Source organism: Budorcas taxicolor, chromosome 2 (genome assembly GCF_023091745.1).
Source record: "Budorcas taxicolor isolate Tak-1 chromosome 2, Takin1.1, whole genome shotgun sequence".
Lineage (NCBI taxonomy): Eukaryota > Metazoa > Chordata > Mammalia > Artiodactyla > Bovidae > Budorcas > Budorcas taxicolor.
The window spans coordinates 22086357-22111561 of record NC_068911.1 but is presented as its reverse complement, the minus strand read 5'-3'; the positions used below and the strand labels follow the sequence as shown (position 1 = coordinate 22111561).

Below are 25205 nucleotides of genomic sequence, written 5' to 3'. Positions count from 1 at the left end.
TAAGGCTGCAGGCAGTAATGCAGAGAAAGGATTAAACAAAAAAAGCCAAATTCCAAATCAAACACAGGCAAGATGTTTCACGAAATTCCAACCTATTCCAAATGGATGAAATTCTACTCAATCTTAGAAAATGAGTATTAATTTAAACCAACGGCTTTCAACCAGAGATGATTTTGCCCCAGGGGACACCTGGAAATGAATGGAGACATTTTTGACGGTCACAACTTGGGGGTTGGCAGGGCAGGTAGGATACTAACGATGAGTCGGGGGTCGAGACCAGGGCTGCTGCCAAACAGGCTACCCTGCGCAGAACAGGCCCCACAACGAAGAGCTACCAGCAAACATGCTAATGTGCCCGGACTGAGAAGCTCTGCTTTAAGGGTGCTGTAACATTTTAGTGTTTCGAGAACTAGAAATCATGATATTAACAATCAGTTCAGTTCAGTACAGTCGCTCAGTCGTGTCCGACTCTTTGTGACTCCATGAATCGCAGCACGCCAGGCCTCCCTGTCCATCACCAACTCCCGGAGTTCACTCAGACTCACATCCATTAAGTCAGTGATGCCATCCAGCCATCTCATCCACTGTCGTCCCCTTCTCCTCCCGCCCCCAATCCCTCCCAGCATCAGAGTCTTTTCCAATGAGTCAACTCTTCGCATGAGGTGGCCAAAGTACTGGAGCTTCAGTTTCAGCATCATTCCCTCCAGAGAAATCCCAGGGTTGATCTCCTTCAGAATGGACTGGTTGGATCTCCTTGCAGTCCAAGGGACTCTCAAGAGTCTTCTCCAACACCACACTTCAAAAGCATCAATTCTTCAGCGCTTAGCTTTCTTCACAGTCCAACTCTCACATCCATACATGACCACAGGAAAAACCATACCCTTGACTAGAAGGACCTTTGTTGGCAAAGTAATGTCTCTGCTTTTCAATATGCCATCTAGGTTGTTCATAACTTTTCTTCCAAGGAGTAAGCGTCTTTTAATTTCACGGCTGCAGGCACCATCTGCAGTGATTTTGGAGCCCAAAACAACAAAGTCTGACACTGTTTCCCCATCTATTTCCCATGAAGTGATGGGACCAGATGCCATCTTCGTTTTCTGAATGTTGAGCTTTAAGCCAACTTTTTCACTCTCCTTTTTCACTTGCATCAAGAGGCTTTTTAGCTCCTCTTCACTTTCTGCCATAAGGGTGGTGTCATCTGCATATCTGAGGCTACTGATATTTCTCCCGGCAATCTTGATTCCAGCTTGTGATTCTTCCAGCCCAGCATTTCTATGATGTACTCTGCATATAAGTTAAATAAGCAGGGTGACAATATACAGCCTTGACGTACTCCTTTTCCTATTTGGAACCAGTCTGTTGTTCCATGTCCAGTTCTAACTGCTGCTTCCTGACCTGCATATAGGTTTCTCAAGAGGCAGGTCAGGTGGTCTGGTATTCCCATCTCTCAGAATTTTCCACAGTTTATTGTGATCCACACAGTCAAAGGCTTTGGCATAGTCAATAAAGCAGAAATAGATGTTTTTCTGGAACTCTCTTGCTTTTTCCATGATCCAGCAGATGTTGGCAATTTGATCTCTGGTTCCTCTGCCTTGTCTAAAACCAGCTTGAACATCAGGAAGTTCACGGTTCATGTATTGCTGAAGCCTGGCTTGGAGAATTTTGAGCATTACTTTACTAGCATGTGAGATGAGTGTAGTTGTGCGGTAGTTTGAGCATTCTTTGGCACTGCCTTTCTTTGGGATTGGAATGAAAACTGACCTTTTCCAGTCCTGTGGCCACTGCAGCAGCTAATACTTGTTTAACACTTGTTATGTATATCTCATTTGATCCTATGTAATTTGTTCTATCACTACTCCCATTTTACAGAGGCTCAAAATGATTAACCAGCTTGCCCAAGGCCACACAGCTGGTAAAGCACGGGGTCCAGTCTGTTTCAGAATTATCTAGTCCTCGAGCTTGTTCTTAAACCCCCACCCTATCCTGCCTCCCTCAGAGGCAGCAAAACGGTGCCTCATGGAAGTCCCCCAGCAAACTGAGAATGGGGGCTGATGAATGCATGCGGCCTTCTCTCCAGATCAAATTCTAAGCCTGAGATAAGAATCAAGAGTGTTGAAGCACCAGCAAGAATCTTGATCCAGAAAGCTATATGCGTACCAGTACTTTCTAACTTATTGGGGTGAACATAAATGAGTGCTACAACATTTGGCTGAATGCCGGAACAGACTCAGCAGGGCCCCAGGGGGCAGGACACATAAGGTCCCCGAGTGGCACCAGGAGTGACAGCCTTGATAGGCCACAACCACAGGATGACTATGGACTCCGAGGAGATGAAAGGGACCAGGCGAGGCAGGGCTACACCAGACAGGTGCCAACAAAGAAGAGCAGGCGAAGAATCTATGACTGCAGGGTAGGAAGTCGTCTGCAGCTGTGGACTCACTGGAACCAGAGGGGAAAGTGCAAATGGAGCTGCTAAATCAGCAACTGTCTGGTCAGTGGCGTGGTCAGGCTTGATACACTGTGGCCCAGCTGGAGAGGGGTGCTGTTCCGGAGTGAGAGGAGGGGCGGGAGGGCAACTGTACGGAGGAGCGTGCCCGAGAGAAGGTGGCAGGGCAACCGTGTCCCAGCTCCAGTCTGCTTCTCCTCGGGGTGCTCTGTCCTCAGACACAGCATGGAAACTCTCAGGGGCTCAACAACGGGCTAATGATGTATTTATAAAATAATTCTGTGTGCTTTTCTTCCCAGCGCTGTTTCCTAAATTGTTTTCTAGACCAGTGCTATGCAAATTGTGTCTCACAGACTGGTGCCAGACCACAGGAGAAGCACCAAAACGGGGTGAGCATTTAAAAACATTCATAGTAGTCTGATGTTTTTATTGTGTTTTTGAGTAAGTTCTGGCTCACGAAGGACTGGAAATTTTTTAAAAGATTTAAGAAATCTTTTAAAAGGTTCTTCATTGCAGATCGTTTAAGAAGCACTGTTCTAGAATCATTACAAGTCAGCCATACGTATACCATGTAACTATAGGTAGAACCAGTGCAAAATAAAGAACACAGTAAAATAAACATCCCAAGTGAAAGCTTAGAAGTAAGGTATCTTTAACTTAACAATGCTCAAGTACTTAAATGTTCTTATGCAAGAAGCAGCGGTATGGTCTAAGCATGGGAAGTAAAGTAAGTCAAGTCGCTCAGTTGTGTCTGACTCTTTGCGACCCCATGGACTATAGCCCACCAGGCTTCTCCGTCCATGGGATTTTCCAGGCAAGAATACTGGAGTGGGTTGCCATTTCCTTCTCTAGGAGATCTTCCCAACCCAGGGATTGAACCCGGGCCTCCCTCATTGTAGGCAGACGCTTTACCGTCTAAGCATGGGAAAGGGGAAATAAATGCAGGAAATATCTGAGTCACTCCTAGGTTAACAGGCCCCAAGAAGCAGACATGAGCATTTCAGCTCCCTTGCATGGCCACTAGGTTAGAATACGGTTCTTCGCCTAACGTCACAGAGCTAGGAAGACGTGTCTAGCTTCTAGTCCACACTCCTCTAATTGTACTGCCTCCAAGGTAGCTATGGGTTTCCAGGCACTTTCCAGTCTATCCCATAAAAAGAGCAACATGAGGCTAGCATGTCCTATTTTCCTCAACAGTTTCTAGCTAGAAACCATGCAACACGCTTGTCCATATTTTCCTGAGAAACAGTGTTCCGCATGCAAGATTCTTTACCAAAGCTGAGGCTACACAAACACCAACCAGGGATGCTGGAGGTGTTACTTCACCAGCTAATGAGTGAAATTAAATTCCCTCTAAGTCCCTTTCAATTCTCAGAGTCCCTGAGTACATAACTCTGTGACTTAGTATCAAGGAATGGAGATATGACCAGGAATGCCCCAAGAGGAAAAATCCAACTAGATACACAAAGGGGTTCCCACTGAATATAAACATAAAATATGTAAGATACAAAATCTAGTATTAAAATCTGGCTTTAATAGATTTTTTCAGTAGATCCTCTATCTCCTTTTTCTCCTAGAAAGTGCTTCCTAGGGCAAGTAGAGGCCATCCAAAGCACTCCACGATGAGATACACTCCAAGTTGGATCATTCCTTTCACAACTGACTGCAGCTTGCAGCATCTAAATATTGAAAGAATTTGAACTTACTGGGTTTCAAGAACAAAAGATTGTGTCCAGTCACACTCAAGCTCTTGCCTCCTGGAGGAAGAGCAAGTTAAGAGAGGAAGTGTGCAAGGCCAAGGACAGGGCCAACCCTCCTCCACCTCCCCCTGCATTTACGAACCAACAGCACTCTGGGGCCCTGTGGTGGAAACCATTGAATTGAGGACACAAGAAAGTCCCAGAGAAGTGTTTCTGCCAAACGGGCTGAGTGGGAAGGACGCAGAAACCCAAGTCCTGGCCACCCACACATCAAGTTCCCCACACACACAGATGTCCAGGCAAGAAGCCCCCAGTATACGTGCCTCCCCAGTATACGTGCCTCCCCAGCATGCATGCCCTGAACCCCATCACTCCATTTCTGAGACTCAATCTCAAAGACATACAGAAGGGGACTATGTACAAAGGTGTTCACCACTGTCATCCTCAAAGTTAAACACCAGGAATAATGTATGTGTTCAACAACAGGAAATGGTTATACATCACACTAGAGTTTCATCATCAGAATATCCTGCAGGCATTAAAAATAACATTTACAAAAACTAACTGTCTGCCCCGTGAGTGTAGGTGGCAGGTTACTAACCGCAACTACCCCTGACCCTCCAGGAAGGGGGTGCTTCACCCACTCTCTCTTCCCGGAACCCACAGTGCACACTTCAATCACAGAACCTAATACACACTTCCACTCTTTCATATTATGTGTGCCTACGCCGTCCCAACCATTTGTTTACACTCTTAGAAGACAGAGGCTGAGGTTTTTTTAGTTTCCAACATGCCTGTGATATGTTATGGCCCACGGTAAGCAAGAAACAGAGCAGGTGCTCCATAGAGGTTCACCTGAACAGAGCCCATCAGTACAAATCACAACAGTATAAAGTAACAGCCAAACCTTACAGAAAACATTGGAAGTAAACGCCACTTATCAGAATGTTACCTACTTACAATGGATATCATTCAGCCTTAAAAAAAGAAGGAAAATTCGACACACAGTACAACATGGGTGACTCTTAAATACATTACACTAAGGGAAGTAAGCCAGACACAAAAGGACAAATACCGTATGATTCACTTACACGAGGTACCCAGAGTAATCAGCTTCACAGAAAGAACAGTGGCTGCCAGGGACTGGGGAGGGGTCAACAGGGAGTTACTGCTTAATGGATACAGAGTTTCAATTTGGGAAGATGAAAGAAATTTGAGAGGGACAGTGGGCATGACTGCACAAAGAGATGAATGAATTTAATGACACTGAACTGCTGCTGCTGCTGCTGAGTTGCTTCAGTCGTGTCCGACTCTGTGCGACCCCATAGACGGCAGCCCACCAGGCTCCCTCGTCCCTGGGATTCTCCAGGCAAGAACACTGGAGTGGGTCACCATTTCCTTCTCTAATGCGTGAAAGTGAAAAGTGAAAAGGAAGTTGCTCAGTCGTGTCCGACTCTTAGCAACCCCATGGACTGCAGCCCACCAGGCTCCTCCGTCCATAGGATTTTCCAGGCAAGAGTCCTGGAGTGGGGTGCCACTGCCTTCTCTGGAACCGTATGCTTAAAAATAGTTAAAAAGGAAAATTCTGTTGTGTGTTATTTATCACAGTTTCTAAAAATATTACCTTTTTTTTTCTTTTGAAGTTTTTGGCCATGCCACACAGCATGTGGGCTCTGAGCTCCCCGACCAGGGACTGAACCCCCACCCCCTAAAGTGGAAGTGCAAAGTCTTGATCACTGGACTCCAGGGAATGCCCACCACCATTTTCTGAGTAATAATCTCACAAATTATTTTGGAGTGGTATCCTCATGGGTTGATGGCACTATTCTTTTTGCCTCTTTCTAGTTTCTAAATTTCATGATGAGCACTATTGCTTTGACAAATAAAAAAAAATAAATTTGAACACAAAGCAAAAAGAAAAACCCTTACAAGTCACTTTAGAGACACTGTTAAAAAAAAGTGGTCCACAAACACTCCAAATCAGGGAGATGCTAGGCCCTCAAGGAAGCAGAGCAGAACCTTAAACGGGGCTGTGCAGGTGAGGTCAGGAAGGCAAGTCCTGGGTGAGCCAGACGAGGCCACCCCTCTGCACAGGCCACCACTCTCCCTGCTCGGGTCAGAGCCTGACCAGATGAGGCCAGGGAACAGAAAACTGGAAGGTGAAAGCTGCCCTCGTGGTCGGCACGCTTCCCGCTGGAAGAGAAAGCAAGGTTCTAAAGCACAGCCACCCTGTCGCAAGCACAACACGTCGGGGGACCATCAGCACAGGCGCCCGGCCTCTCGCGCTGCAGACCTGTGTAGTGCCCCCCTTGCATGGTGCCATGGTGATTGCACACGGCATACAGGTCATAGATGTAGTCCTCAGGGTCCCTCCCGAGTCCGTAGGGCCGTCTCCATGGAGACCAGTGGGACGGCAGACTCCAGCTGCTCTGGCTTCGTTTGACCACGTGAGGTGTCATGTCCAGGCCGGTCAAAGGGAACTTGACCATGTTCTGAAGTTTCATACGCTTGTCTCCTTCCTGTTGCAAGAAGAAAAACAAGTCCTGATGGCATGTTCATGTGAGCAGAGGGTAGGCCAGTTCAGCGTGAAAGGCAGACTCTATCGGCTGAAGCAGGTTTGAGTTTCCTATCTGATGTTTCCAAAGACATACGACACAGGGAACAGGTTAACACTGTTAACTACCGGGGTTGGCCAAAAAGTTCATTCACGTTTTTCCGTAAGATGCTATAGACTAACCTGAACGAACTTTCTGGCCAACCAATACCTAGAGGGTTTTAATATCACCAAAAATGGAACCCGCGATTAACTACATGTAAGAGGATAATGAGCCTTCTGGCCCTTACCTAATAAAGGTTTTTAACGTGCAAAATGACAATTTCCGGTGGTTCATCCAGAGGCGTGAAAAGGAATGGAGTAACAACATGTGTCAAGGGACAGCACAGTGTTGGCACCAAACTCATGGAAGAGGGCCTCTTCCTGGCCCACCTCCTCCAGCAAGTACATGCAAAGTTAACAGTGACTTAGCTTGCTACCTTCACTGAGCTGACAACCTTAGGCAATCTGGAAATCTTGCCATGAGTTGAAACATATCTACTGAATGTTTCCTGTGTCTATAGTGAAAGTCGCTCAGTCGTGTCTGATTCTTTGCAACCTCATGGACTATATGGAATTCTCCAGGCCAGAATACTGGAGTGGGTAGCCTTTCCCTTCTCCAGGGGATCTTCCCAACCCAGGGATCAAGCCCAGGTCTTCCACACTGCAAGCAGATTCTTTACCAATTGAGCCACAAGGGAAGCCCTCCTGTGTCTATGGGGGCTTTAAAAAAATGAATCAGGTACAGATAATGCCCATTCTAAGGGGAGAGAAAAGTTCCTAAGAGAAAGGGAGGCAGGTCCTGCATTATCAGGCTTAAGAACCTGGATCCTGCTCTGTAGTCAAGGGGGAAGCTTGGGGAGGAAGCTTGGGGGAAGTCAAGGGGAGGCTCTGAGGCAGGAGGTGATGTGATCAGAGCTGTCATGAAGTAGTGGCCAAAATGTGCTCGAGAGGGAAGAGCAGTGTAGGTTACAAAACCAATAAAAAGACACCACAACTGCAACCTGCTGGGAAGGAGTGGAAAGCTGGAACTGGCAGGATGACAGCAAGAATGGGGAGAAGAGGACACATACGGAAGGAAGTGGGGAGGACAAGCAAGCCTAGGTGTCAGGGACAAGAAAGAATAGTCAAAGATGACACTACAGTTTTGAGCTGGGGCACTGGAGGCGTGACTATATGTCTTCAAAAGAAACAGAAAGCAAAGGACATCAGTCTGTGTAGGTGGAAAGAGACAGAGGGCTGGGCAAACCCCCAGCGGGCCGTCCACCTGCAGACCTCAATGGAGGTGTGCAGCTGGGACACTCAAGGCAAATGCTCACTCCTCACTAGCACAGGGGTTGGACTCCAAACCTCCGTGTGCAAGCCCCGTCCCAGCGGGGCCCAACATCTTCACTTCATCAGCGAGTCCTAGACATCTCCCAAATCTATCCAGGTCTCTCCACCTCCACTGCCGCAACTCCAATGCCAGCCATCAGCCGGGCCTGCCCTGGATAAATGGCCTCCTTCAGACGTCCCCATCTGCATCCTTGTAGCCTCTAATTCTCCACACAGCAGCCTGAATGGTCTCCTCAAATCACGCCTTTGGTCATGTTGCTTCACTGGTTCAGAATCCCACTCTGCCTACAAGGGTTGGATTACCAGCCACCGCCGGCCTCTTCTACTTCGACTCACGCCTTTCTCCCCGACCCCCCGGACCTCTAGCCACACTGGCCTCGGCTCTCAGACTCCTGCCCTGCTCTGCACCCACTGCATCCAGGTACTATACACGTGCTCCTCCGTCACCTGCTGCAGGCCTCCTCCTAATCTTTCAGATCCATACCTTCTTGCAGCCAGGCTCAGAGACTCCTTCCAGCATCTACCTTTCATTTACCTCCCTTACAAGGGGGCAGCCCGGGACAGCTCTAACCTCAGGAACAGACAAGCCTTTTTGGGAAAACTGACTCACAAAGCCATACAATGCAAAGCAGATTTTCTTCGTATACATGTATGACTCATCTCCCCAACTGTACAACAGCTCCTTGGAAGCAGGACAACACCTGTTATTAATTTAGGTAGAAACAGAATTCTTCCCGCCCCCAGAAAGGAGCTCAAATTTTTTTTTAAATCCTAAAGCACACTTACTTGAGCACAACATTTACAAATCTAAAGCAAATCCTCAGGAACAAAGTAAAACATCTGCCGTATGAACTAAAATGGTTAGGATTCAAAGGTCACAGGACGCTTGAACTTTGCTTTGGGAAAGAACAACACAGGGCCCCAAACGCAGGGGAAAATGTGGGTCTGTAACAACACAAGATCGTGGGCTCACATGGGGACACAAAAGAACCATGCCCAACAGCCCGCCAGTAGGGGGCCTAAGACACCTGGTCACAGCGCTCTCCTCTAGGCCAGAGGACCTCCTTACCTGTCGAAATCTCTTCAGATGTATAATCAGCACGTCAGGCAGAGTCCAGAGGCTCAACGTAATGCTGCCCTGCTGCAGCTGCTTACAGTGCGGGCACCGCCAGGCGTCGTCGGGGGCAAGCTGGAAACAAGGAGCACGACGCTGTTAGCGCTGCTTAAGCAGGACCCATACAGGAGACAGCCTTGTCTCCTCACTTCTGGGCCAAGGCATGGCACAACTCTGAATCCCTCCACAAACTACGTTTAACGGGAGTCAAGGAAAAACACAATCAAAGGGCTAGGGTTGGCACCCAAACACTGGCTGAACAGCTACTGCTGCTATTGTTCACTCGCTAAGTTGTGTCCGACTCTGTGACCCCATGGACTGCAGCACGCCAGGGTTCCCTGTCCTTCACTAGCTCCCGGAGTTTGCTCAAACTCATGTCCACTGAGTCGGTGATGCTACGTAACCATCTCATCCTCTGTTGCCCTCTTCCTCTTTTGCCTTCAATCTTTCCCAGCATCAGGGTCTTTTCCAATGATTGCTGAATAGACTCTCAAAAAGGAATGACCAATGAAGTAAATCCTATATAAAGATGTTAAATGTCACAGAAGCTCATCATACTCCCAAACTCAACTCATCGCCTTTCTGTCAATACAGTTCACCTTTCTCCTCCTCCTCCTGTATGTCCTACCCCAGCAAATATCACTACCACAGAACACAGGGGTCATCCTAAAGCCTCAAATCCTTCCCTCTTCCCCCACTCCATATCCATCCAAGATAACGCCCCTCTAACATTCCTCACACCTGTCTCCTTCCTTCTCCATCCCCTCAACCCAGCTTAATTCAAAGTCCTCACTCACTCTTACCTCTTCTTCCTCTAGTCTCTTAATTGCTCTTCCTCCTCAAACACCCAACTGTCCGAGACAATCCTCCCCCTCCTGCTACCGCCGAGGTCTTTCTCAATACCAGTCTGAAGCCTCAAATCCCTGGGTGTCCCCTCTGCAGGCAAGGGTTTCAGGAAGGGGATATAGAGGTACTAACAGGACATGTCTGGTGGGAGAGGTTTTTAAATTTCATTCTGGATTTCAGAAGATGCCTCAGATCTGGAACCATTAAGACAATGAAGTGAGGGCAGCCATGGGAATGGAATGGATAGCCGTGCCCTCTGAGATGTCAGAGAGGCCAAGGACAGAACCTGGGGGGATCTGGACTTCTAAGGGAAACAAAGATTGAGAAGTCACAGAAAGCTGAGGATGCATAGTCAGAAACATAGGCAAGTCAAAAACAATCCTTTCATGCAAACCACGTTAAGAGTGGCAAGAACAGGCTGGTTATCAGAACCACATCCCATGGAGAGGCTGAACGCAGATTGAGCAAAGCCACTGAACTGGGCCCAGGAGGGCCCCGAGGACCCCAGACAGCTGTCAGAAAGCCGAGTCAGAGCGATGATGAGAGGTCTGGGAGGGAGGGAGGGAGAACACACTGAAACCACTAATGATCAAGTTAGGCAGAAAAGAAGAGAGACTGGCAAGAAGGCTTGAAGGGGAAGCAGAGCTCAGGGGATTTCTTTCATGACAGGGAGACCCAGTTGTGTGTGCAGGAAAGATGGGGAGGGACTGGCGTCTGGAGCTGAGTGAGATCGCTAGACAGGAGGGACCTGCACTGTCATCTGGCAAGTCCACATCTTGGCAACATGCAAACTGTCTACATAAGTACGTGGCCACCTGGCCCAGTGCTTCTGGTAAAGAAGCAGGCTGTTTGTTTTTGCATTTTCAACACATCGTGAGCAGATACTCCTTTATAAGATACGGTAAGAACGTCATGACAATGTGCGATAGTTTTGACAGTTTCTACAGCAATGCCCTATTCCTGTACTGAGCTCGTCATAAACTGCCACAAAGCTGCCGGGCCTACGGAGCACAGCTGGAGCACGGCTGGCCTTGCCAACTCCTGGCAGGGAAGGCGCTGGCTCAGGAGGCCGCTGCTCCATGTTCAGTCTGTTACAGAGCTCGTCCTCAGATTAAGATGAAATTACTCTCCCTGCAATTTCCAGTCTCTAATTCTGTTTTTTAGTTAAAAGAAGTCCAAATCCTCATCCACAAGATGAAATGGATGAAAATAACTATCAGATCTTCACTTTAAGTCTCCTTTGTCAAAACACATTTAGCCGTGCCAGCATTTCCAGACGCACCAGCCACGATCCACACTCTGCCCGTGCCCCGGGATGTCAGTCTCTTAACAGTGAACAGCCAAGGTGATAAAGCAGGGTGGTGAGAGCAGGGCTGTCACCACCCGAGACCTGGACACTGTTTCCAAAGCATCCTTCGGCGGCCAAATGCACTGACACTCGCAGATGCTGCTGACCATCACTGAGCTTGCAGACAGCCTGACCCCAAAATTATCACCACGCAGCCTCAGTCTGGCCTTCTTCTCTTTCCTATCTGAACTGTTATTTCTGGACCCAGTGACTGAGCTTCCCAAGGAACACTCACTCATTCATTGCAGGATATATTTATTGAAAGCCTTCTATGGAAGGGCTGGACCCTGCAGTACTTGCTAGGGTTATTTTATGACCAGGAGAAAGTCTCTTACCTGCCGTGCCCCACCACATCGGCCTCATTTCTGTTTCTCAACCTTTCTTCTACCCGAGGGGCTTTGCTTCTTTATTTACTTGTTTATCCCCACTACACTATAACAGCCTGAGGGCAAAAATGCTGTTTGTCTTGGCCCCTGCTATAACCCCAAGCACAGGACCTGGCACATGTATGTACTCAACAAACAGGTACTGAATGAACAAATCCTGATTACGAGATCAGTGAGATGTTTTGTAGAACACCAATGTTGTCATTTGGGCTTCCCTGATAGCTCAGTTGGTAAAGAATCTGCCTGCGATGCAGGAGACCTGGTTCGATTCATCGTCACCTAGCAGATCTGCCCAACTTTAATCTTTGAACATCTCCCAAATCAAAAAAAAAAAAAAAAAAAGGCTAAATAGGATAAGGGGCTACACAGAGCATGCAATCAGTCAGGGTCGATGTCAATTGTTTTATATAAGCCCAAGACTAGAAAAATATGTCTAATGGAAACTAGTAAAGGGACTGCCATTAACTGAGTGGCGGAGAAAAGGCTCAGTAAGAAGATGAAAACTACTTTCACATCTGAAGGATAAACAAGAAAGCAGACCTGTTCTCAATTGTTCTTAATGACCTGAGAGTTTGCCTGTGGGTTGTAGCAACTGAGGCCATATTTCAGGATAACATCAGTCAGTCACCATCAGAGATATCCAAAGAAGAAATAGTGTCTCTGACAAACAGCGGCTGGACAATCATCTATTTGAAATTAGGCAGAAGAACTCAATCATTAGAAAAAAGCTTTGAAGCCCCCTCCAACTCTGAAATTCCATGATTCCCTACATGCAAGAATGAGTAGTAACAATCAGTAGTTGGAATTATGATCCTAAACATCAACTCAAAATCAGATGAACTCTAAGTGCTCTCATCAAGGTGTCTCAAAGTGTCTAAACCTGAAAAGGCTTAAAAACCACATAGGCCTATTGCACAGTGAGCACCAAGAGTGCTTTAGTTCCTTGGTTCTGACTCTGCCATTGTAATATCTGTTCTTTTTCTCTACACTAAAGGGGCTATTTATTTATCCTTTTAAAAGTATTGAGAAAGTCAGCACATTATATTAGCTGCATGAAAGGGTATGAATGATCCAGGATATCCCTCCATAAATTTGTTTTATCATGAACTACAGTTGCATCTAACTAAAGATCTCCAAGTTAGTGGTAGCTTTCTAACTGTGTGTTTAATTCTGTGTGTTTTCATCTCAGAATAATAACAGAAGGATTTTTACAAAACTGCAAAGGAAAAGGCACTTTAGCTTTGTCAATGAATCAAAATACACTAAGAGATGGACAGGAAACATTTACTGACACGGCCAAAACATCTCTATATACTAAAATTCATGCTAAACTTGCTGATGTTTTAACAGAAGCAGCAGTAGATTCCATCTTGGTCATTAACAAAAAAGATAAACATAGTGACCCCTTCATGGTTGAGATCATGGAGATGGAACATAAACCTGAAACTACATAAGCTTAATCAGAGATCTTGTTTTGGATGATGGGACATGCCATCCTGATGTGGAAAAAAAAAAAAATGTAAAAGATGCATATATCCTTATATGCAATGTGCCATTAGAATACAAAAAAAAGGAGTGAATTCTGGCTTTTTAAAAATAAGAGTGCAGGGGCGAGAGAGAGAGAAATTAGTAAAGAAAATTCACTAAAGATGGAGTTTTAAAAGTAATAAAACTTTACAAAATAAAGTGTGGCTGTTGACTTAAAAGGTGTGCTATTGTTAATCAAAAGGGAACTGACTCCTTCGCCTTAAATGCTCTTGCTAAGGAAGGCCTAGTAGCTGTGCACAGAGCTAAGAGCAAGGTGGAGAAGCTGACTCTGGCCTGTGGTGGAGTAGCTCTAAATTCTTTTGATAACCTGAATCCTGGTTGTTTGGGACATGCTGAACTTGTCATGGCTACACACTGGGAGAAGACAAGTTCGCCTTTATTGAGAAATGCAACATCTGTGACATTACTGGTCAAAGGAAAAAATAAGTACACACTCATGCAAATCAAAGAGGCAATAAAAGATGGCTTGAGGGCTGTTACACAGCTACTACGATGATGGCTGTGCCGCCCCAGTGCTGGTGCAGCGGGCGTGGCAGTGGCAGATGACAGCCTGGCCTGTATACAAGTCCAGTGTGTAAGGGGCAGGGCCCAACTTGGGAGTCCAAGTATTGCTAGTGAATTGCTCACTATTCACAAGGTTCCTGCTCAGAACTTGGGTTCTGACCTTCAGGAAACACCAGGTTAAGTTCAAGCAGAATATTCAGAATCAGGTCAGCTTGTGGGTGTGGACTTGAACGCAGATGAGCCAATGGAAGGCATACGAGATGACCACTATGTAAAGAATCAGCTTCATCACTCCTGCCCTGTAACTGCCACCAACATTCTCCTGGTTGATGAGTTTATGAGAGCTGGGATGTCTCCTCTAAAAGGAAAGTTGAATTGAAGCTTCCCTTGTATCATCTGAATCATGAAGACTCTACAGAGTGATCCTAAGAAAATAGGTATAGAATTTTGATCCAAGCCTCAAATGATTTTCAGAAGCGTTTTCTTTTCTCATAGGAAAAAATGAGACAACACTGGCACCTATTCAAATTCTGAAGTTTTGAAATTATAGTGTATTTTAAACTGCTCTGAATTATACACACATAAAGCAGGCTATATTTATCCAATGAACAGGATGTTTTGCTTTAGCTTCGTTATATAAAAATATGTTAGATAAGCATATGTTATCTACCTTGCTATTAAATATTCCTGTTGAAAAAACACACAGTCAAGGGTCCCATCCACTATCTCAGTTACCAAATCCCTATAACCTGCAAACACCATGCTAAGTGGTCTAAACCATACTGTCCTACACTGTACAGATGCACGTCTGTATCTACACTGCCCAAAACAAGAGCAATCAGCCAGTGTCTCCTGAGCCCTTGAAATGCGGCTAATGCAACTAAGGAACTGAATTTTCCATTTTAATTAATTTTAATAAGTCCTGGCATCCATGTTTTCACTACCAAAAAGTTGAGAACCACTGACCTAGTTACAAAGGAAAATAATTTAATCTCAAAGTTAAAACCAAAAAAAAAATAACTTAATCATTAACTATTAAAGAGGAGGAAAAAAAAGAACTATACAAAGATATGTGTCTAGAACATTTTTTTCCAGAAATTCCAGAAATTTAAACTGCTTTTTGTTAAAGTCCTAAAAGGATTAACACTAAGATGCGTGTTAACACTAACACATGTGCAGAAGCTACATAAATGCAACCAATTCTTGAGGTCATCTCGGGCATAATCTGTTCTTCTCCAGGGTCATCCCACGCTGGTGCCTCCCTACTACCCTCATCACCCAGCGAACGCTGCCCACCCTTACCCGCTCCTCTTTGGTGTAGAGTTGGAAACACTGGGATAAAGTGCAAGTTTGAGGCTGATGGTGACGCTCCTTCTGTAGCCGGACACTTTCGGCATCAGGGATATACTCGTCTTCAGTATTTACAAACAAACTGCAGTGAGGGGCAGAAAAGCACACATCAGAGACGGTCATGCAAACTGACACGAAAATAGGATTAACCGCTTCACAACCTGCCTGTAAATTCATAACTGAGAAGATCACCATGTAAGAGAGCAAAGGGGCAATCCAGCTTTTCCAGGATCCAAAATGTTCTTGAAAAGTTCTCAATCTACAAAGTCATTTTCAAGAGATAATCTGCAGTTGGTTTTTCCGGGACTAGCCACACACTATGCTGATTAATTCATATATTCTTATCCTTTTGTATTAAAGGGCATGCCTTTGGCGTAACTTGAACAGAGTCAGACATGACTGAAGTGACTTAGTAGCAGCAGCGGCAGCTACAGTTAATGGGCCTGTAATAATAATCAAAGTAATTTGAATATATAGCTTCTGTCTCATTACCAGCAAACAAGTGTTCTAAGACTTGGGGATCCAGACAACAGAATGTATAGGAGAGAAATAATACATTGCTTAAATAAAGGATTAGCAATACACTTGGATAGTTAGCTAAAGAAAAGAGAGGTTTGTGTTTCAGCTAATTTGAAAGCTCAAACGTATGCTATTAAAATAAGCATCAAGACAATTGACTATATAAACACTAAGTAAGAAAATACTTACAAATCTTTTGTCTCTTTGTCCCATTCTACTACTAATTTCACATGAGCAGTACCGCCTGGTCCACAAGATTTTAGTGCCCTATAGGATAGAGAAGAGAGTCACATATTACTTTCCAAATAAATGATTTTAATTAAATATGTGAACCATCTGAAATCATAGTGTGATTGCTGAAAATCTTCATCATTGGTCCCCATCAGAAAAAGTTTCTGACCATTATAACCTCATATTTAATGATTTGATTACAACTGGACTGAGAAATCCTTAAATTAAAACATTCGACATGGAAATAAAGATACGGGAAGAAATTTAGTACCACACTATAAGGCTATCCATGTAACTCTTAGAGGGTATGCTCTTTCCAATTTTTGTCTAATTTCTCACCAAACCAGAGGCTAGACAACAATCAGAACGATTCCGCCTCTCTCCACCTCCCTCCATGCATCATGCCTGGTCCCAGGACTGTGCCCATGCCAATGTAAACTATGCCTTCCTGCAAGGGACCCCTCAAGTTTTACCTCTTTATTGCCCCTGAGCTCCTTGGCTCCTCAGCCATCTTCTGAAACACTCAGCATTAACAGTCAATATTACTTCTCAAATACTTTTTATTTTTTGCAATGTTTTAGATCATTATCTAATCTATTAACTCTAATTTCTAAAGCCAAACAGTGAATTCCTTTCGAACAGAACTATGTTGCATACTCTTTTGGAATCCTGAAATGCAGGCACTTCAATATTTACTGGAAAAGGCATTATAATAGAGGCAATACTGTGTTTTATATATATTCATATATGTGTAGTGTGTCTGTGTACACATATGTCTATTATTTTATTAATACAGTAGAGTGTTGTAAGAGGACAGAAGTGTATAAAAAGCACAGAAGTAGCATAGGGGAGAGACTAATTCTGGGGGCAAACAGGGGGAGGGGACAGTGTGAAGAGAGTCTCAAAGGAAAGGAATTATTAACAGAGAGGCTGCACATGGGAAGGCGCATGTAGACCCGTGCTGTTACGTTCAAACAACCCTCAGCGCTTTGATGCTGCTGAAGGTCTGAGACAGTGGGGAAAAAATGAGGCCTGACAGAAAAGCAGCAGTCAGGGCTGAAACTGTAGAGAAACTGGGCTTATCATTTACGGATTTCAAGGAGGAAATTGTTGTGATTAGAATTCTACTTTGGAAAACTTCAATCTTGGTGAATATGCAAGTGTAATTCATCTATCATCCTGAGACTTAGACCAATTTAGTTTCCTAACATAAGTACTCTAGGTTTTCCTGATTCCAAAAATGATCATAAAACATATCCCACTCAAATATGAATCAAAGTAAAGTAAGGGTTTACTTTCTAAATGAGCCTGAAGAACCTACCACTCTTCTACGGAAATTACATCAAACATCACTAGAAATTACACACAAGCATACATGAAATCCTAGAAGGCGATTTTTTTCTTACCTTTCTACCGTCGGGTGGCACAGAGGCTGCTCCTCCTGGGGCAGCAAGTACGTTATTCCCACAACACTGACCACACGCAAACTGAATGGACACACCTGCGTCAAACGGCAAAGGCAAATCAGGTTCGGTTTCTCTTCCAGGGTATGTGGTTCACAGGGGCATTTCCCAGCCAGGTTAGCGGGAAAGCACACTGTTCTACAAAATGCTTCTCTGCAATATTCCGTGAGGTTGCCAAGCCACTCTAAGACACGTTAAATATGACTGACCCAAAAGCAATTTACATATCAAATGTTATGCAAGACAAGTAACATGCTGCTTTAGCTTAACATTAAGTTTCCCACAGACGCCTTAACAAAGTAGTCAAAATTTTGAAAACATAGTTTATCTACAAAATCTCTCTCTCTACAAAAGCTGATCACGTGCTAAACTTTATTAGACAAACATAAAGGAATACCCGGCAGTTCACAGAAAACTTTGCAAGAGCCAGCTCCCTTCATAAAACAAGGGATAAGTTCTCAGTCTGGAAAACCTGAATGCAGATTCTGCTAAGGAGCTTTTCTCTGGGGCTCCCCAACACTCCAGCACAGTGGCCAGTCTTCCCAAGGTCAAAGGTCTGAACTTCCCATCTCACTGTGGTGACTGTTTCTGCATGGGGTACACACATGCTATTCTGGAGTATCAAAAGGCTTACACACCTGAATGCAAACTGTAGGCCTCAAGAAGTACTTCATCTTCTCCAAGATTTCCTTCTGCAGAAGGTCCCATGCTATTGTCTTCTCTAGGTGCAGCACAAAAGGTAGTCCAAATCTAACATACATAAATAACTGTCATCACCTTAAAAAGTATGACAATTCTTTCAATACTGTAACTCTTTTCTCATGATCTTTTTAAACAGAATCACAATACAACTAGTTTTAGGGCAGTTTTCAAAAGAAAGCAAATAGGAAATTTAACACTCTTTAAGTGGATGAAAAGAATCAGAAGAGAAACTGAGATTTATAAATGAAATTTAACAACTTATACACCACAATGGCTTCCAATAAAGTATGCTACCATGATAATAGGTAGTAAGATGACAGAATTAGTGGAGACAGTGAGAAAGGCAGGTGGGCATGGACGAGAGTCTAGCAAATAACATGGATCAAACACGTAAGGGGTTAGGTGCCAGAGGAATAGAGAGAGAGGGCTGGGAGGCCTCGCAGGGAGGCGGCCATATCCTGGTGGTCTGACGAGGAAGACACTGGCAAGCAAGTGACATTAAAAGTCAGCTCTAGTCAAGGGGAGAAGCCATGTGGCCACTGCCAGGTTTCCTATCCCATGCTGAGCTCACAAGGAGAATGAGAGGCAGAGCCATGGTTCTCAGCCACGCATACAGGCTGGTATCAGCAAGGGAACTTTAAAATACAGTGACACCCATGAGATTCTGCTGTAATCGCTCTGGTCTGTGGTTTGAGTACTGAGACTGTTTTAGGCCCCCCAACCCCAGATGGCTCTAAGATGCAGCCACGCTGGGGAGCACTGGTCTAGCCTCAACTCTCACCCAAGCCCCAGCCATTCAGACTTACTTGCTGTTGCCTTGATTGCATCCAATTCACACCCTCAACAGGCAGTCAATTCCCTCAGCTTGGAAAAGCCTTGTCACTCTTAAGCTATTTCCTACTCGCCCATATAAGGACCCAGTGGTACCCCGAGCTCTGGGAACCAAGCACTGCTGCACTGCAAATACCACCTGCTTATCCTGCCTCCACCAACAGACTGCGTTATCTGATAGCAGGCACTATGACTGATTTATCTTACTAGCCCAAAGAGCCGATGCCTAGAAAACAGTAGATGCTGAATGAATGAATGAACAAATGAATACACAGACTGAGCCTGACTTAGGCCAAAGCAGAGGTGCTAATGTCACCAAGAAACCTGCTCCTAACAAGTACCAGTTTACTCACAGTAGAATTCAACAGTAAGCCTACCTGCCTAAAAACAACTGTGATGTGAAATATGTTATAAGCATGATGTGTAAATCAGCAGCCATACTTTTCATATGACAATGTCTTTACTTTTAAGAGATCAGCATCATGAAAGGGATTCCATAAGTTCTTTATTTTAGATTAAGTCTGATGAGCTGCCTTTCCTTCTGTCCTTAAACATGCCAAGCTCCTGCTAATTTCAGCATCTCTTCAAAAAAATTTTTATTCCAGTACAGTTAATTAACAATGTTGTGTTTCAGGTATACAGCAAAACGAATCAGTTTTACATATACATATATCCACTCGTTTTTTAATCCTTTTCCCACATAGGCTAGAGTATTGAGTAGAACTCTGTGTTACACAGTAGGTCCTTATTAACTGTCTATTTTATAAATATATTGATAGTTGTATGTGTATGTCAATCCCAATCTCCCAATTTATTCCTCCCCTTCCCTTTCAGCCAGTAATACCCGGTGAAAAAGATGCATGCACCCCAATATTCATTGCAGCACATTTGCAATAGCCAAGAATGGAAGCAATTTAAATGTCCATGGACATAGGACTGGATAAAGATGTACTATACGCATACAATGGAATATCGCTGCTAAGTCGCTTCAGTCGTGTCCGACTCTGTGCGACCCGATAGACGGCAGCCCACCAGGCTCTGCAGTCCCTGGGATTCTCCAGGCAAGAACACTGGAGTGGGTTGCCATTTCCTTCTCCAGTGCATGAAAGTGAAAAGTGAAAGTGAAGCTGCTCAGTTATGTCTGACTCTTAGTGACCCCATGGACTGCAGCCTACCAGGCTCCTCCATCCGTGGGATTTTCCAGCCAAGAGTACTGGAGTGGGGTGCCATTGCCTTCTCCAACAATGGAATATTACTCAGCCATAATCTCAGCAACTCTGTACTCAATGTTCCCTCTTCAGGAGATCTTTTCCCCAGAGGCTCACATAGCTCACGACTTCTCACTTGGCTTGGCCCAGCTACCGCCTCCTCAGGAAGGCCCTCCTTCACTTTCCTCATTAATGTAGTTTTGCCAGATGGTACCCCACTCCAGTACTCTTGCCTGGAAAACCCCATGGATGGAGGAGCCTGGTAGGCTGCAGTCCATGGGGTGGCTAAGAGTCAGACATGACTGAGCAACTTCACTTTCACTTTTCACTTTCATGCACTGGAGAAGGAAATGGCAACCCACTCCAGTGTTCTTGCCTAGAGAATCCTAGGGACGAGGGAGCCTGGTGGGCTGCCGTCTATGGGGTCGCACAGAGTTGGACACGACTGACATGACTTAGCAGCAGCAGCCAGACCCCCACCAGCACATTCTATCATACCAGCATGTTTTAATATCTTCAAAGTAACAATAACTGTCTGAAATTAAATGTTTACTTGTCTTTAGTGGCTCTGTCCTAACTAGGTTGCAAGCACCAAGAGAATACAGATCCTGCTGTACCCCTAGTGTTTAGAATAGTGCCCAACACACTATAAACACTCGCTAATGAACATCATAAATATACAAATCAACACATTTTGCAGTTATGTTATTTTCCATTCTTAAATAAGAAACTTATTTCAAAACATTTTAAAAGGTTAATATAAATGCTACTCTAATATTAGAAACACTGTATCCTTCCTCCCTGAAACACATCCATATGTTGTTATTACTCAAGTTACATTACTAGTGTGATAATGTTACTTTAAAAGACAATCTAAAACTCCCATAAATCCTTAGAGAGGGAAACAGATTTAAGAGAGATATCTAACTCCCAAACGTCTGACTAAATACAGCTGAATGAATAGTGGTGCCATTTGCCGGAACAGGAAATGATGGGAGGGTCAGGTTTATAGGGAAAGACAATGAGTTCAGCTTGGAACACAAGATTGAGGTGCACATGCCCTCCAAGCAGCTTTGTTAAGATTTTTTTTTTTTTAAGCTGTAAAGAAAGTAGCTGGATACAGGTCTAGAAGTCTAGAGCTCCAGGAGGATCCTGAGCTGAAAATACAGATAAGAAACGTGCCTCTGAAAACTACGTGAGCTTGAAAGCCATCCTAACTCAGATCCTATCATCCTAATTTTATATTCTCCCCGTGTCAACCCCTCAAATCAGGTCAACTTACACACATGTTCTTTCTAAATATCAGAATCAAAAATTAAGTACTCAAGAGTAAGGATTTTTTAATCCCTCCTTTTTAAAATATTTGAAAATGTTAGGCTTTTAAAGTCTCTATACTTATTGGAAAGTAAGTTGCTTGTCACCTTTTCCCTTGCTGCCCAGTGCAGGCTCGGTTGCACACTAACAGAACGATCTTGTCGCTTCCTGCTCTTGAGAGGGGCAAGTCCGCTTTCCCCTGCTTTGCTGCTGCTTGTGTAGAAGACAGTCTATAATGATCCAAGCCAAACTTCAAGTGGTTTAGGTTGTTGTTTAAGTGAATTCCTAAAATAAAATGAAAACTTACTTTATCTCTTCAAATGTCTTTTTTCTTTCATTATAAAAAACATACCCATCAGAGAAGTTAAGTTGTCACTATGTTATTTACACAGCAACTGAATGAGGAACAAATGACTGACTTTGAGATTACTCATCCAGCCCTTAAAAAAATTCTTGGCATCCATTATATCATTTAAACTAGCCTTACCTACCTTAAAAACTGAACATTAAAACGATTCACTTCAATGAATATTGGTTTTAGAATGGCAAGTCTGCAGGATGACTCTCCAGGACAGACTTAAAGTGAGTCCATACAACCAGCAACCAAATTTTTTTTAATAAACAATAAAGACCACTATATGTGGAACAATCTTAAATATTCCAAAGGCAGCTCCTTTTCTTTGATTTAGACCCAGGCGTCTAAGACGCTCACAGCCATTACAGAACTTTAATCAACTAGACTGGATTGATCTACAATAAAAAGTTATAACCAACCTAGATAGCATATTGAAAAGCGGAGACATTACTTTGCCTACTAAGGTCCGTCTAGTCAAGGCTATGGTTTTTCCAGTGGTCATGTATGGATGTGAGAGCTGGACTGTGAAGAAGGCTGAGTGCCGAAGAATTTATGCTTTTGAACTGTGGTGTTGGAGAAGACTCTTGAGAGTCCCCTGGACTGCAAGGAGATCCAACCAGTCCATTCTGAAGGAGATCAGCCCTGGGATTTCTTTGGAAGGACTGATGCTGAAGCTGAAACTCCAGTAATTTGGCCACCTCATGCGAAGAGTTGACTCATTGGAAAAGACTCTGATGCTGGGAGGGATTGGGGGCAGGAAGAGAAGGGGATGATAGAGGATGAGATGTCTGGAAGGCATCAACGACTCGATGGACGTGAGTCTGAGTGAACTCCGGGAGTTGGTGATGGACAGGGAGGCCTGGCCTGCTGCGATTCATGGGGTTGCAAAAAGTCAGACACGACTGAGCGACTGAACTGAACTGAACTGAAAGTGAACAAAAATGTATGTTTGACAGGCACAGTGCTGGCCTGTGCAGGTCTTCAAAATCCAGGTCTTTGAACATGCCCCAGAGCAGAGCTATCTGCCAATCAGAGGTACTAAGGAAGTTAGCATCTAGTACAAGGTCTTACACTTAGCTCAGTAAGTGCTTGACTAAATAACCGCTCATTTCCTTAATCCTTTGGAAGGACAGCCTAAGGAAATGATATCCCAACTGGAGAAAAGAAGCCCTCCACCACCACCACACCAAAGAAATAATAACAGTATTACCAGAAAGATAATAAAATAAAAGCTGGTTTACACAAAAGTATTCATAGCAATACTCCAGCAATAAGCTAAATACCCAGCAACAGGTATTGAACAAATTTATTTTGGTATTAACTATGCATTTGTTGAATCTAGTTAATACCAAATAAATTCCAAATTAGTTAGAGTCTAAAAATGAGAACACAGAAACTAGAAATAAGGAAGAATTGAATCTTCACCAAGCTAGTAAAGAAAACCTCTTAAGCTTAAATACCATAAAGAAATCACGAAAGAGCAGCAGGTTTCACTTCATAACCATTTTAAACTTTGGTATGAGAAAATACTGAATTTGAGACAATACTGAATTTGAGACAATTAATGGGCTCATTTTCCTAGGTTCTTAGCAGAGGTAAGGTTGGAAAGACCTGTTCTGCTAAAAGTGATCAGGATTCCTAACGAGATGAGAGGATACACTCAGCTGCTGAAAAATCAAGCTCCACATTCAAAGTCTAGCCCCACCATTACCAGCTGTGTGACCTGGGCCCCTGACCTAACCTCTCTAAGTCTCAGCTCCCTCTCCTGTAAAATGGGGAAAAGAATAGCCTCACAGGCATCAACGAAATACTGATGAGGCCTTTGTAAAGAGCAGAGGCTTACACATATTCGCTAAGTGCTATATTCTTCCAACAAAGGCACTTATATAACCATGGACCTCACCAAATTCATTTATAAATAGAAACAGTGTTAACCCTAAGCAACTGGGATATGAAAGGGGATTTGGGGAAAGGCTCTGACCATGTATTAGGAATTATACTCATCTTTCTGGGTACAGAAAGATGAAGCAAAATGCAGTCCCAGCTACAAAGAATTTCACAGTATGGTAGGAAGGACAGAGAAGAAACCAGCATTTCCACACAAGACGCTAGTGTCAGAGACCAGCAGCAGCCACGCTGGAACACGGAAGAGCAGGAGTCAGTCTGCCAGTGTGGGGCTGGGGAAGTGAGGACAGGCTTTCTGGCCTTTTACTATGACGCAATTAAAATTAGAAAGCAACTTAAAAAAAAAAAACAAAAGCATATGCCTGAAAATACAGAGAGGAAACTGAATCCTAAGCTGGCAGTGGGGAAAGCTGACCAACCCACAATACAGAATTACCACAGGTTCAGAAACTAAAGGCACCAGAGACCTGTGGAAGCAGAGGTGAAGGAAAAGAGGAAGAAGAGAACTGCTAACGGGGGCACCAAGGCCATTCAACGAGGAAAGAAAAATCTCTTCAACAAATGGTACTGGGGCTGCCAAACATTCACATGCAAAAGAATGGTACTTCACACCACACACAAAGATTAACTTCAAAAGAATCTAAGACCTAAATCTAAGAGCTAAAACTTACAGTTTTCTTAGAAGAAAACAGATAAATCTTCGTGGTCTTGGCTTTAGTGATGGATTCTTGGAAACGACATCAAAAGCAAAAGCAACAAAAGAAGAAAAAGATAAACTAAACTTCATCAAAATTAAGGACTTTTATGCATCAAAAGACAGTATGAAGGAAGTGAAAAGATAACCCACAGAATGGGAGGAAATATCTGCATCATATATCTGTCAAGGGTCTAGTACCCAGCAAACATAAAGAACACATAACTGAAAAACAGAAGATAAGCAACCCAAGTTTAAAGGAGGGAAAGGTCTTGAACAGACATTTCTCTAAAGAAGAAATGGCCTAAAAATGCATGAAAAGATGACCAACGTCATTTATCATTAGGAAAATGCAAATAAAAATCACAATAACATATCACTTCACACTCACTAGGATGGCTAAAATAACAACTATTGGCAAGAATGTGGAGAAACTGTAACCTTCATATATTGCTGGTGGGAAGGAAAAAATGATGCCGTTTCTATTAAAAACAGTCTGGCAATTTCTCAGAAAGTTAAACATAGAATTATCATATGACCCAGCATTTACACTTCTAGGTATATACTCCAAAAAAAATGAAAATAGGCATTCAAACAAATACTTGTACATGAATGGTCACAGCAGCACTATTTCATAACAGACGAAAGGTGGAAATTCAAATGCCCATCGACAGAAAAATGGATAAAGAAAATGTGGTATATACATATAACAGAATAATATTCAGCCATAAAAAGAACTGAAGGACTGATATATGCTATAATGGATGAACCTGGAAACATTATGCAAAGTGAAAGAAACAAGTCACAAAAGGC

General features: G+C 43.8%; 1 protein-coding gene across 1 annotated transcript in view; it reads right to left on the bottom strand.

The window, feature by feature from the left end:
• USP31 (ubiquitin specific peptidase 31) overlaps positions 1-25205 on the bottom strand; it is a 78007-nt gene that overhangs the window by 6394 nt on the left and 46408 nt on the right. The window contains exons 7-13 of the mRNA XM_052661533.1: positions 21546-21723; positions 18022-18133; positions 17327-17421; positions 15879-15956; positions 15123-15252; positions 9144-9263; positions 6440-6665 (exon numbers count right to left, since the gene is read on the bottom strand). Coding sequence (XP_052517493.1) covers positions 6440-6665; positions 9144-9263; positions 15123-15252; positions 15879-15956; positions 17327-17421; positions 18022-18133; positions 21546-21723 — 939 coding nt within the window. The remainder of the gene's footprint in view (positions 1-6439; positions 6666-9143; positions 9264-15122; positions 15253-15878; positions 15957-17326; positions 17422-18021; positions 18134-21545; positions 21724-25205) is intronic.